The sequence below is a fragment of the Cetorhinus maximus genome, chromosome 22, assembly GCF_964194155.1.
Source record: "Cetorhinus maximus chromosome 22, sCetMax3.hap1.1, whole genome shotgun sequence".
Lineage (NCBI taxonomy): Eukaryota > Metazoa > Chordata > Chondrichthyes > Lamniformes > Cetorhinidae > Cetorhinus > Cetorhinus maximus.
The window spans coordinates 28496197-28511392 of NC_135900.1; the positions used below are offsets into that span (position 1 = coordinate 28496197).

Below are 15196 nucleotides of genomic sequence, written 5' to 3' on the forward strand. Positions count from 1 at the left end.
GCCTGCACCATAAATCTTAAGCTATATTCTATAGCTACAAATGTTATACTTTTTTGGATTTTGGTTTCATTGCTAATGAATACAATGTACGATCAGATGAATTGATTTGGCAAGGCTCCAGTGGTGGTGCGCAATATGGAGATCAAAGCTGCTTGGATGGGGGTTGCAAACAGAAAGAATGGAGCCTCCCAACTCCAAGGGAACAAAAAAAGGAAAAGTTTTGTGGTATTAAGAGTGTCAGTATAATCAAACCCACATTTGAATTTTACTTTTGGGACAGCCTTTTGAAGGGAGCAAAAGGCTTTCATGATATCTTTTGAGACTCTACTGAAAATCTTGCAAGGACTATAGGAGAATGTGTAATGGTGCACCTCTGACCTCATGGCCCAAACCAAAATTGTGAGCCACAGCATCCTCAAGGAGGTAACATGTAAAACATGGAAACAACATTTTTTCTTTTCTGCACACTCATTACAGAGAAGACATAGCACACACTTTTTGCAGGGCATACGAACAGCGCTTACTGAAATTAAAATTTTGAATGGTGTGCTGAGAACCAACATTGCTACCAGCAATGATATGCCTGACTTATTAGAATACACTCACAGGAAGGATGTGTACTGACCCTGGGGTTGGCTAACTGTGTGGCCTTCCAATATCTAACTTTTGGATGTCTTGTTTTCAAGATAATTTTACTCCTGGCCATGGTAAACAGGTATACTCAGTTGGAGGATTATCCATTACAAAACTATCCTGATTTGAAGAAATGACGCTAGGCATTTTTGATCTAGAGTTGTTCTGTTACCACCCAGCCAATATTCTTCTTTGGCGACTCACTTGATTTGCTTAGTAACACCGAGCTCTACATTAATAGTAGCATGCATCATCTTACCTCTCTTAGAATGTATACCATTATTTCTCTTTCTATAAAGCCTTTCTGAGATGAGACAGTGACAGTTGATGGCAACCACAATCTGAGAACTTCACAGCAGGTTGCATCACATACTCCACCTGGCATGAGAACCATCCCAATTTGAGGAGAGTATACTGAGGGGGAAGACACTGAATGGCGCACCCATCACAAATGAATAGGAATAAATGGAAGTGGTAGAGTATATATGAGACCCAAATAGTCCCTCTAATGAAGGCTTTGAATGGAGCAAGGAATGTCTGTCTGCCACCTTCAAGACAAATGATGGCCCAGATCTGGTGGTTCCAAGAGGCACATGGTCATGGTTGAGTGGGACCTGGCTGGATCCATCTCCAACACCTCCTCCTCTTCCACCCCAACTCCACCCCCCCCCCCCCCCCCCCCCAAACAATTGGGTTCCACTGAACATGGGCAAGCAAGAGCCACAGATGTGTCTAAAGTGGCATTTGTGCCTGCTTGTCCCATGTAATTAAAGAACCTTTGTTTTTTATTTTGCAACTCTGTTGACTTTTCTGTTTCTACTCACTGTCCTTCTATTGGAAGCAAAAGATTAGCCATAAGGAAACTTCACTTCCTTTCAGAGGCAAGCCAAGTTCTGCTGCCTTCTGGATTTCCTGCACCGCCCCACTCCCCCAATCATGGTGCTAGCCAGACACCCAGCTGACATTTCTCATGCACAAAGAAATCCATTAAAATTAGGAAGAAAGACTGGTCTTGCCAAATTGCCTTCCTCACTGTCAGTGCAGATTCACCCAAGCCATAGGTGACACAATCCCGATTTTGCTTCCTTCATAAAATATAGTCTACCTGCATTAAGCAGCCTATTTGATACATAATGCCTCCCTCTGTATTTACTTATTCAACCAAAAAGACCCTGTAAATATGAGTCTTCTAATGAGCCAGATGCATAATTGCAAGTAGCAGAACAATGCCATGGAAATGCCATTAACCTCTTTAAAACAAAGTAAAAGAATTTTTTAAGTCAAGCAATGTAATGCATCCTGTGTTAATGGGAAATCTTGCAGAGAGAACTTTTAGTTTACATCTATAATAGGCTGGGAAATATCATTTTCCTTGTGGCCTAAATTAAATTACCTAATGGCTAATACAAAGATGCCCTTTGTCATTGAAACACTTAAAGCTACACTTATGTATGAACTGTGTAACAATGAAGTGCAAATAGAGTGACAGGTAAACTTAATAATTTACTATTCCATTTGATCAGCTAGTGTATCATTTGTTATGTTATACCACTTATTGATCATTTAAGGGCTTTTGACAGACTGCAAACTTGAATTGAAAATGGTAGTTTAAGACTGTGAAGCATGGAGAGCAGGACACCACAAAGGTATCACTGAAGCGACCTGCCTGATATAGAGGCCTCTTTGATTTGTATGAACAAAACTCAGATAAGCTTCAACCAGACTCCGGCCTCCAAAAAATGTTAATGGATTTAGGCACCAGTAACTTCAAAAGTAAAATAAATGAACTAAAGATCCTGTAATGTTGAGATGAACTCTTCAGGAACAATTGCAGTAGCCATACTCACATAATGGCTTCCTTGTGGGGTGGGTCTATAGTATAATGCATAACATTAAGCACAAACACATTGGGAGGAATTTTCTCAGCACCTTGGAGGCAGGTTCGGAGGTGTGGGGACCAGGATAATGTTCCCATCTCCTCGCACTTTTCATTGGTGGCAGTTTCAGAGCAGTGACACCAATCCACCAGGCAGCAGCGGAAATTGAGGAGGTAATCAATATTGATTTTCATAGGACTTCCAATCCTCCCAGAGATGACTGGGACCACCGCAGTGTGAAGAACTGGGCAGCCCACAGAAGGCAAGTGAGTAGTGGGAGGTCCCAGCTGCTTGACAATTGCATGCAATCTGACCTTTACTTGCTGAAAACGCAAAGACTGCAATCATACCCAGGCACAGGCCTGCCTTTCTAACAGTCTCTCATGAAGGTTGCTGCAATTGATGGTGATAGGGTCGAAGAAAAGTCATCCAGTGCCTTTAACCTCCATCTCCCTTTCCTCTCACAGCATCCTGTTGTGTCTCGGTCACTGTAACTGCACTCCCACTGCAGCCACAGTGAAGGGGCTGCTGGCCTCCTTCGCATCTCGCAACTTGATTGGCCCTTCCACATCCTTAACCTGCCAGCCATCCCTAATTGGATGCCCATCCTGGAGGAGGGTTCTTAATTGGCCGCCTCCCATAAAATCCTCCTGAACTCACGCAGCTGTAGTGAACAGGCTCAGGACTTGAAAATGATCCTGACACCCAAAAAAATTGAAAGTCCAGAGGATTCAGCCCCTTGCATCCAACAATTGTATCATCTAACTATTAAGTGGGCTTAATGTTAGATCTGCTCATGTAACTAAGCAATGAATAGCTTTTAAGTGATATAAAGCAAGGAGCCAGATTATCTTCCATGATCCCACCTGAAATTGGGTAAACTCATAGTTGAGAATCCTTGAAAATATGAGCAGTAAGGCATACCCATTACCTCACCCAAACTATCTGTCTCTCCACTACTGCCAGGATTTCCACTAGCCACTCCTTCCCAGCCCAAAATATGGAAGTATCAGTGGTCCCAGGTTCCAGAAGTATTTGCCTTGATTTTCCCCACACACTGTTGCTTCCTGGTGCCACCATAGGGAAGCTGGTGTTAGGTGCTAGGAGCCAATGGTATTGGCCCTGAATTTTCCCAATGGAGGGAGAGAGCTTTGTAGCAGTCTCTGCTTCCTCCATTCTGGTCCCACTTGCTTTCTCTTGTAGACCTCAGTCAGAGCCAAATCCTATATGTATGCTTCTAAACCTTTAACTGCAGAACCATCAGGATTTCACAGCTAGGAGATGACTCGTAACCCTTTAGCAGCAGGAATGCCACAAAGAACATTTTGTGTATAGTGGATGATCTTCAACACAGGAAAGTAGGTTGGGATTCTGGAGTGGTGGACAGAAGTTTCTCAGCACCACCCGCCGCCACCACCACCACCAATTGCTGAGATAGTATACCTCATGATGGCAGCCAATCTTTTGAAGCATTGTGCCAGATATGTACTTACTCTCTACATGATACAATGATATTCTGGAAATCATGCCTCCACATATACATGCTTTGGTAAACACAAGTTTTGGTGAATAGACTATGCCCTACTCAACTTAATGTAACAATGAGTATGCAGCTTTTCCTTGATCTGTGAACATATTTTGGGATAAAAGCAAAATACTGCGGATGCTGGAAATCTGAAACAAAAACAAAAATAGCTGGAAAAACTCAGCAGGTCTGATAGCATCTGATAGCAACACAGTTAACGTTTCGAGTCCGTATGACTCTTCATCAGAACTGAGGGAATATAGAAATGAGGTGAAATATAAGCTGGTTGAGGGGGGTGGGACAGGTAGAGCTGGGTAGAGGGCCAGTGATAGGTGGAGGCAAAGGAGAGATTGCCAAAGGACAAAAGGGTGTTAACGGTGGTGATATTAGCTAAGAAATGTGCTAATGGTGACATTAAGGGTAGAAAGCAGGACGAGCAAGTAACAGATAGCCCTAGTGGGGGTGGGGTGGGGGGAAGGGATCGAAATAGGCAATGGATGGAAATACATTTTAAAATAATGGAAATAGGTGGGAAAAGAAAAATATATTTAAAAAATATAAATTACTGGAAAAAGGGGGATCGGAATGGGGGTGGGGATAGAGGGGAGTGTTCATGATCTGAAGTTGTTGAACTCAATGTTAAGTCTGGCAGGCTGTAAAGTGCCTAGGTGGAAGATGAGGTACTGTTCCTCCAGTTTGCGTTGAGCTTCACTGGAACACTGCAGCAGGCCAAGGACAAACATATTTTGGGAGTTGGTAATAATCATAAAAAATATATAACTGCTGCAAGAACAAGGGAAACATGAAGGTAGACTGATGTTACATGTCTTGCAGTAAGAGAGGCTCTAGGCAACAGAAGTTGCATTTGTAATGCTGTGCAACAGTTACTAGAAAGCATGACTACAATACATATGGTTTGACTCAGCTTAGCAGGTGTATACTCATGTTGCCAACTTACATTTCTAGATTTTAGGAGTTCTGGCAGCACTGATCTATAATATTAGATTAATTCACTTAAATTAAATGTCAACTGTGCAAGATGTATATTTTCTGGTCATGGAAAAGAATAAACTCAAAAATGTTATCTCCTGATGTCTATCTATTTTGTTCTGTCAGGCACTGTTAAGGGAGGCATTTTGTCTGCTGGTATGTTTATTTCTGTCAGGGGGAGCTGGCATCTATACAAAAGGATCAGAAGTGAGGTGAGTGACTCAGTAAACTTCACAAAGTGAATGTTTTAAAATTCTTCAGCTTTATTACATTTTCATGTATCTTTGGTACTTCCCTTTACATGTTATGCATAAAATCTTAATATTCCTTTTAAGGAACAACCTTAAAAAGTTATTCCTGGTCATGAATTTTAAGAAAATGAGCTTTAAAGGTTGATCTGAATTTCTGTTTCATTTTAGGAAACCATCAGAATTTCAATGTAATGCAAATGCCATAGATATAAATGATTCTAGAGACCTCTGAATGATTGATAATCAGTTTTCAACCAAGTGAACGAGTGAAAACTATGCAAGGTTAAAATGACCTTGTGAATGATTCTTACGATAAATTAATTCTGCTGAACAAGTGAACCTTTTGTTGACCCTATCTTAACTGTACATATTTCAAAATTTCTACGACACAATACATAAGCTTGCGAGGAGCAACTTTTCTCCTCAGAGCTGTGACTGCGACTGCATATGCTTGATTCCATATAACAAAATAGTTTACAGTGTTATTGGATAACAATTTCAATGTGTAGGAGCAGTTCCACTGGCATTCAATTTTGTAAAGCTATTTTGTCATGAACTGGTGACACAACAATGGAATCATTTAATAGTATAAAATTTGTGAAGTCTAAAGCCGGTGAGACCATTCTTATACTTTTTTAAAATCTAAAAACTCCAAGATATTGTGAGATCCTCGTTATACATACTTTAAATAAAGTTACTGATATGCAAACCTCTATTATTCAAGCTTTGGATAAAAATGTTAACTGCACCCAGTCAAAATTGGCATTAACTGGAATCAGTTTGAGACAGCTGTAAAATTCCCACATGCTCTGAACAAAACACACACTTTTTAATGAAATTAGGGGTTTTCCATTAACTGCCTTACAAAGCACAGAGTTTAATGCTGGAAGAGGATGGGATCAAAAAGATATGCCGGCGAGATTATCTTGCAACAGAAATAGACTGCCTGCATCCACTATTATTCTCCACTAAACCTACCAGACAATAATCAACCAAAAGTGCCTCCACAAGCTCTGGGTCAGCATGGAGTCAGTTACAAAGCTGAGTCATCTGCTTCAAGGCAACAGCCTCAAAATAAAAAGGGAATTACCAGTAAGGACTTTCCTGAAAGAAGCTATCCCTGGGTTTGGACCTCGATCAAAGGGTGCTTCACCACAGAGGGCTCAAGAGTGGCCACAGTCTCCATGGCATTTAACTCGGTCAGCTGGGCAGGAAGTGCTAGAGCTTCAATGGCTGCACCAAACTCTATAGGTGATCTGGAGTTCCTGAATTCTAATCTACACTAGACTGTGTCTTTGAATTAACCCAATTTAGGAATCAGGTTGAGATAGCTGTAATAAATATCCAGACTAGGATTGACTGGTAGAGTGTCCCTTTAAATTCTGTCACAATATGGAGGCTCACATTTTGCTCTCAGCAGCAAATGAACAGAGGCAGCTCTTCATTACACTTACACTTGCCCACAGTCTTTCTCTTCTGGCTCAGTTTTTAACGCTCTTGCCTCCTGAGTCAGAAGATCATCAGTTCAAGTCCCACTCCAGGAGTTGAGCAGAAAAATCAAGACTGACACTCTGGGAATGTTTAGAAATGCACTGGAGGACATTTCCATCTTTCTGATGAGATGTTTAGCTGAGGCCCCATCTGCCCTCTCAGGTGAATGTAAAAGATTCCATGACACTATTTTGAAGAGGAGCAGGGGCGTTATCTCCGGTGTTCCAGCAATTATTCATCCCTCGATCAACATAATAAAAATAAATTACATTGCTGTTTGCGGGAGCTTGCTGTACACTAATTATGTTTCCTACATTACAACAATGACTATGCTTCAAAAGTACTTCATTGACTGTAAAGCACTTTGAGACGTCTGGTGGTCGTGAAAGGTGCTATATGAATGCAAGTCTTTTTTAATGGGTATTTGCACTGGAATTCATTGGATTCAAAGGATATTTTGGTGCAGTGCCCTCTCTAAGTGATCTGGGTTCTGAGTGAACAGGACAAGCAATTATGTATAACCAATCAGATTGGAGAATCCTTATGTGTGTTGTTGTGTGGCTGTATGCTTGAGCAGGAGGCACAAAATTGTGAGAGACCATGATGGATTCAAGCTAGTTTGCAGTATTTAAAGCCTACCTGTACCTCCTGAAGGGGAGGTTTGCTTGTAGCAGGTGCTGTAAGTCGTTCTAAAAGTGAGTTTGACCCAGGAAAGACACGAGAATGACACAACATGGCGGACAGCAGGCTCCATGATTTTCTAATGGTGCACTGGGGCTTTGATCGAGGAGGTGCAAAGGAGAAAAGATATCAACTATTTGCAACTTTCTGTTTGAGTTGCCAGATGTATCAAATCTACTGAGAAAACTATTTGAAAAAGACCATTAAAAAGACCATTGAAAAAACCCATACCATTAGATTGTTGAAAATGATGGGATTTTGAATTGCATTGGCGTTTATTGGAATCCCACTGTTGAAAGACCGCAGTATGTCCTAAGCAGTGAGGATTTGTGTGAATGGACAGAGTAATACTAAAGGAGGCACTGCCTATAGTGTACGACTCATAAGCATTCACACTAGCTCAATTGAGCTTTTGCCTAAATAGAGAAAGAACTTGTAGTTACATACATATTTAGTTGCAAAATGTTCCAATATGCAGACAAGAAATTTTAGTATTGCTGAAAAAAGAAACATGCTATCAAAGTTTTTCGTCTTGCATTCATCAGGTTAGCTGGCCAAGAATTTTCCAACCGTAACAGGGGAACAACAATTTATACTGCATGAGAAGGGAGTGTTGCTTGGTTGGCAAATGGAAAGCTTTGATAGCATGTCACTTTTTTCAGCAATACTAAAATTCTGTGCTACCAAATCACTACAAGAAATTTTGTTGAGTGATCAGAGACCTCAACATAATTATAAAAAAAGCCATCAATATCCTACAAGACTGCAGAACATGACATTTAAAGTTACAAAAGTGAATTTTGATAGCAGAATAGAAAACAAGTTAATTGCATATACTGAATAAAATAATTTTTAAAAAACAGTAACTGTTCTTCACAAGAATGGTGAGGTGAGTTCATAAATTAACATTTGAAAAAACTTAGAAGAAACCATATTAATAGACTTGAAAGATAGGAGCCAGTTAAAAGTACTCAGTGAAGAATTGTAATACTGGAGGCATATCAAAGCCTAAGATGAGGAAGATTGAACTGGAATGGAGGTCCCCTCCCAGCCAGTATTCAAAAGACAGTTACTAGATTAAATTTATAGGCCCAGGCTTTTCAAATGTTCTCCACTTATTTTTCACTAACTCTGGGGGCAGCGAGGAACAGAAATTAACCTGTCAGAGCAAACTATGCCTGGTTTGCACACTGGTACCATTTACAATGGTAAATACGTGCACCTGAGGGAGACATGGTTCCAGTTGTGTTTCATACTATTTGCACACTGGGACCTACTGACAACTTCCCATGTCCAGCATTCAGAGACTGGCAAAGGGTACCTCAGGTATAAGGTAAAAATGGGTTTGCACTAGCACTTTGAAAGGATGGCCATGCACAGGCTCCATAAATAAAATTAGAAACGGAGGGAGGAATTTAATATAAGCGACAGAGAATTTAATGTTCCTGCCAGCTGGAGAACTGGCCTCACATCATCTCTTTCCAGGAAGGTCGTCGCACTAGATGTCAATCACTTAACTGAGCAGCAGCTGGCCTTTCCCAACATCATGGACTCCAGGGGTAGAAGTCCCACCCACCAAGAGCTGCCGGCCCTTCAGAAGCTGCAAGTTCTTCATTGCTCAGCAGCGCCATTGGGGAGGTGCTGGTTGCTGCCATTAGTGCACCCACCTGAAGCCCAGGATTGCCAAGGGATCCAGGCCACGGGTGAGTGATGGTGTGAGCGGGGGACTGCGGGATGGGGGTTTGCAGGGGAAGAGGGAAAGCGGGTTGGCAACAAGAGCAGGGGGTCCCTCGATGAGGCACTGAGCGTCTTTGCCCTGACAGGGTTTGCTTTTCGGGCTTTCTGCACGGCGAGTCCCCAACTGCCACTGGGTGAATATCATCAACGGCAGGATGAGGCCCTTAAGCGATCATTAGGGCCTCAATTGTTGACAGAGCAGGAAGACCCGACCACAAACATTTCTGCCATGGACCTAATCGGGGTGGAGGTGGGAAGGTGGCGGGGTCCCCAGTCACCACACTTTGGCCTGCCCCCTGCCACGAAACTCGCCATGGGGGGAGGGCAGTACATTCTGCCTGTAAAGTTTATTTTTAAACAGAATCATTGGTCATCACTTCTTTCTCTGCAGCAGCTGCTGCAGCCTACTGCAGTGTTCCAACCCATGCTGGTGATGTGCTCTAATCGAGGGGTAGGCATGGAAAGTCTAAGCCATGGTTTATCTGCAGCTCTTTAAACTTGCAGCAGCACAGGAAATGTCTGTGTGCATGTTCCCAAAAACACTCAACCACTGGGGCAGAGCTTGCTATGAAAAATTAATATGAGCAAAACCCAGAGGTTCAGATTAAAATTTCTGCACACACTATGTCATGTCACTTGGGCGCCAACTTCCCTCTCGGTGCATATCTAATTGAAATATATAACATTTTTTAAATGGTTTGACAGGGTAGATGTTGAGAAAATGTTTCCCCTGGCTGGAGAACGTACTCTCTCAGAATAAAGGCCAGCCATTTAGGATTTGGATGAGGAGAAATTTCTTCATTCAAAGGGTTGTGAACCTGGAATTCTCTATCCCAGAGAGCTGTGGATGCTCATCATAAAGTAAATTCGAGACATAGGTCGATACATTTTTGGGATATGGGGGGATAGTGCAGGAAGTTGGAGTTGAGGTAGATCAGCCATGACCTTGTTGAATGGCCTGCAAAATAAGTGGCTGCAGGCATAGTGGATGCATTGGTTGTAATCTTCCAAATTTCGCTAGATTCTGGATTGGAAAACTACAAATGTAATACCGCTGTTCAGAGGAAGGAGGCAGAAAGCAGGAAATTAGGAAATTACAGGCGTTCAGCCTAACATTTGTCCTTGGGAAAATGCTAAAATCCATTATTAAGGAAGTAGTAGCAAGTCATTTAAAAAAGTAATGGGCAGGATTTTTCAGTCGGCTTCCGGGGGCGGGCCTGACACGCCAATGCGTAAAATGACGCACAATATTTAGATCGGCGGGTGCGTGCTGATATGTAAACGGCCTATTAAAGCCATTAAGAAAGTAATTGTTAACGCTGCCCGTCCAACCTTACTGTTGGCGGGCAGGTGAAAAGGCCAAGTGGTCTTTGCGTTTTTTAGGAAACCTCATCCACGAGCGGGATGAGTTTCCTAAAGCTTTTATTAAATAAATACATTTTTTTTCCTAAATATAAAAGCATGTCCCATCTCATGCAACACAGTCACATGAGGGGACATGTTTAAATAAATTTTTGAACCATTTATTTAATTTTTTCGATATCGATTCAATCTCCCCGAGGCAGCTCCGTGCCTCAGGGAGCTCACGAAAGAGCGCAGGCCCCGACTCTCCCTCCTCCCCCCACCCGCACAGGTAGTGCTAAGCGCTACCGCTTGTGTATTACGCTGGACAGGCCTTAATTGGCCCACCCGCGTAAAATGGCGGTACAGAGCCGATCGTGGGCAGTGCCCGGCTCCATGACTTCCCCCGCCCACTCCCGCCAAGCCCACCCGCCATCTGAAAAATTCAGGCCAATAATACAAATCATACAGTCAAGATAGTTTTGTGAAGGGAAATCATTTTTGACAAATTTATTAGAGTTCTTTGAAGATGTAACAAACAGAGTGGATAAAGGGGAACCAGCAGATGTAGTGTATTTGGATTTTCAAAAGACATTTGACAAGATGCCACATAAAAGATTACTGCACAAGATAAGAGCTCATGGAGTCCGGGTGATGTATTAGCATGGCTAGAGGATTGGCTAACTAACAGGAAACAGAGGGTCAGGATAAATGGGTCATTTTCAGGTTGGCAAACTGTAACTAGTGGAGTGCTACAGAGATCAGTATTGGGGCCTCTATTTATGATCTACGTTAATGACTTGGATGAAGTGATCAACTACATTGTAGTCAAATTTGATGATACGAAGATAGGTAGGACAGCAAGTTGTGAGGAAGATACATAGAGGTTAAGTGAGTGGGGAAAAAACTGGCAGATGGAGTATAATGTGGAAAATGTGAGATTGTCCAATTTGGTAGGAAGAATAGAAAAGCAGAATACTATTTAAATGGAGAGAGTGAAGAATACTGCTGTACAAAGGAATCTGGGTGTCCTTTTACATGAATCATAAAAAGTTAGCATGCAGGTACAGCATGTATTTAAGAAGGTAAATGGAATGTTGGCCTTAATTGCAAAGGGGACAGAGTATACAAGTGGAGAAGTATTGCTACAACTGTACAGGGCATTGGTGATACTGCACCTGGAGTACTGTGTACAGTTTTGGTCTCTTTAAGGAGAGATATACTTGCATTGGGAGTAGTTCAGAGAAGGTTCACTAGGCTGATTCCTGGGATGAATGGGGTGTCATATAAGGAAAGGTTGATCAGGTTGGGCCTATTCTCCTTGCAGTTCAGAAGAATGATTGAAACAAGAAATATTCTGAAGGGGCTTGACAGGGTAGATACTGGGAGAATGTTTCCCCTTGGTGGTGGATGGGGTGAGAGGAGTGGTAGAATCTAGAATTAGGGGACATAGTTTAAAAATAAGGGGTCTCCCATTCAAGATGGAGATGCGGAGGAATTTCTTCTCTCAGAAGGTAGTTGGCTGTTGGAATTCTCAATCCCAGACAGCAGTGGAGACTGGGTCGTTGAATATATTCAAAGCTGAGTTAGACAGATTCATGATTGACAAGGGAGTCAAGGATTATGGGAATCAGGCAGATAAGTGAAGTTAAGGCCACAATTGGATCATCCATGATCTTATTGAATGGCAAAGCAAACTCAATGGGCTCAATGACCTACTTCAGCTCCTACTTCTTATTCAGAAATAAATCGGATTGAGGGACATTTTTGATCAGTTAATAATTTTCTCTTAAAACAAAAAAAGCATACCATATTATATAGGAGGACCACATATAATTTCAATATTTCTTAAGCATTTCACCACAAATGCATTCAACATAATTACTTATAAAGTTTATCTTGTTATTACATTATCACAAATTAATACAACACTGTCTAAATTGACCATTTTAGCTGTTAGTATGCAATAGTAAGTTCGGCAGCTGGTATTGGGATACCAAACACTAAAATATTCAGCACTACAGGTGGAGTTCATACCATACCCCTTCATAGAGGTCCCAATTTTCACCCATGTATTTCAGTTCACATCAATGCACACATTTTGGCTCAAAGAACCTTTAATTGTGGGCTCAGAATACACCTGAAGAAACCCAAAATAAAAAATCAAACTGACATGAAAATCCCGTCCCAAGCAACACATCCTCTAAATCTTTTTGGAGCGTGTAGGAAGTTTGTTAAAGTTTGCAGGCCCTTTAAATTTTATTGTGCAGTGGCACACACACTGTAACTTTAAGGGCCAACTTGTGTGTGGCCTGCACAACTTAGAGGGAACTTTTCACACAGTAAGTACTCCAAAAAGTAAGTGGTCATCAGGAGATTTAATACAATCATGCTCATTTTATACACTTCAAAGTGGAGGAAAGCAACTTCTTGCAATAAGCATTAAAAATTGTGTTTTACAATAGTCTTTATTCGCCAATATTGGGTGTAGCATGCAGAGGCCTTGATCTGCTAGCTTTAATGTTCGCAATTGTCTCTGAAACTATTGCCCAGAATGGTTGAATGCAGAGGCAAGACTGGAACATGTGTATTATGTAGTTCCTTCAATAACTAAACAATACAGGGTCACTTAGGATAAGATCAGTCAAAATAAACCAACTTTGAGGATCAAGCAAAAATAATGTTGAATCGAAAATGTTATTGTAAAAGAACATGTTGTGCTGAGGGACAGAACTATATAGTATAAGCTCAACTGCAAAAGTAATAGCTTGCTTACCAAAGACAAGGATCGGATTCCATCCACTGGCAGGTGAAATCCCATTCCTATAGATTTTATGATTACAAGAATATTCAACAGATTCTCTCTGCAAAATATAAATAACAACAACAAAGCTAAGATTTACAGTTAAATTAAACAATTTGTTATTGTGTACTTTAATAATTCAACAAGTTGTACAGTTCAGTTGACTTATTCTTCACTTAAAATACTTTGGGGCTGATTTTTTGTTATCCTTTTGGGGAGGAACAAGCTGGTATTGCTCTGATAGTTGTGATTCTGGACTTACCACTGCCAATCTCCTATCACCACTTTGATGGTGGTAGTGGGGGGTGTAGGGCGGCAGTGCTTGTGAAGGGCAGCCAAAGTAAAGTGCGCACCTTGTTATGGTATGTAAATAAGGCCGCAATGACCTTTTCAAATACCAATGGATGGAGTTTGCAAAGCACAAGGTGTGCCCGATCCACCACCTTAAACTTTCACAACTTCCACCAGCGACATACAACGGCAGCAGAGTGTACCGTATACAAGGTGCACCACATTAGAAGGACAAGGGCAGTAGATGCAAGCGACCACCATCACCTGCAAGTTCCCCTCCAAGCCACATACCATCCTGACTTGGAACTATATTGACGTTACTTCACTGTTGCTGGGTCAAAATCCTGGAACTCACTTCCTAACAGCACTGTGGGTGTACCTACACCACAGGGACTGCAGCGGTTCAAGAAGGCAGCTCACCACCACCTTCTTAAGGGCAATTAGGAATGGGCAATAAATGTTGGTCTAGCCAAGGATGCCCACATCCCGTGTACAAATTTAAAAACACAGGTTCCAACTAGTAAAAGGTAAATTAGGACATATAACAAAAGATTCTTTTTCATGCAGAGAGTGATGAATATTTGGATTGATAGAACAGTTAGGAAAACATTCCTGGAATCATTTATGAAACAATAGGGGCAGAAATGCCAGGGATTCTGGGGTCCTTCTGCCTTCCTCATTCATAAGCGGTCACATAAAATTATGCGGCCTAAGCAAAATGCAAAATAGTCAGGTTTGAATAGATGTCTTTGGTAACAACAACTTATATTTGTATAGCTCCTTTAACGTAATGAAATATTCCAAGGCACTTCACAGGAGCATTATGAAACAAAGTATGACACTGAACCACGTAAGGAGTCATTAGGTCAGATGACCCAAATCTTGTCCAAGGAGGTATGTATTAAAAAGTGCTATGGAGAAGAAAAGCAAGGTAGAGGTGGAGTGGATAGCTAGAGAACAGCAAATATCTATAAAGTTAAATACAACACAAAAGCTTAGGGTGGAATCATCCCAGATTTGCACTAAGCGTGGTAGCAGGCGAGAAAAAGAGCATTTTTCCCGCCGGCTGCAATGGTGGGTTTTCACACCGTATCGTCCCAATCCCGCCTCATTAATCATGCATTCCTGGGAAATACACTGATTCGATGGCGGCGGGCCTTCATTCGCCCGTCACGCCGTCACCTCACCGTTTCATCACGTCAAGCGCCATATTTAAAGTGCAGCTGCACGTACACCTCAAAGTGCTTCCATCCCAGGACTGCTGCACAGAAGACATAGACATGGCCTGAAAAGGCAAGATGACTGCAGCCCCCACCCCTACCCACCCCCCCCCCCCCTCAATCCCGGTTTCGTGACGCATCCCTCGAGTGCCTTTTGGATGCCGTGGAGGCCTGCTCTGATGTCTTCTACCCCCGCTCTGGCCACAGGATAGCCAGCAACATCACCAATCTGGCTTGTGAGGTGGTGGCAACGGTGGTCAGTACCAAAGCCCTGCAAAAGAGGACAGCCACCCAGTGTCACAAGAGGATGAACGATCTCCTGCGTTCTGCCAGGTAAGTCAGTCTTCTCATCACTT

The 15196-nt window shown here is 42.0% G+C and overlaps 1 protein-coding gene across 3 annotated transcripts in view; it reads right to left on the reverse strand.

The window, feature by feature from the left end:
* cped1 (cadherin-like and PC-esterase domain containing 1) overlaps positions 1-15196 on the reverse strand; it is a 281530-nt gene that overhangs the window by 16008 nt on the left and 250326 nt on the right. For all 3 annotated transcript variants that reach the window (XM_078567997.1, XM_078567996.1, XM_078567995.1), the window contains one exon: positions 13303-13390. In XM_078567997.1, the coding sequence (XP_078424123.1) occupies positions 13303-13390 (88 nt within the window). The remainder of the gene's footprint in view (positions 1-13302; positions 13391-15196) is intronic.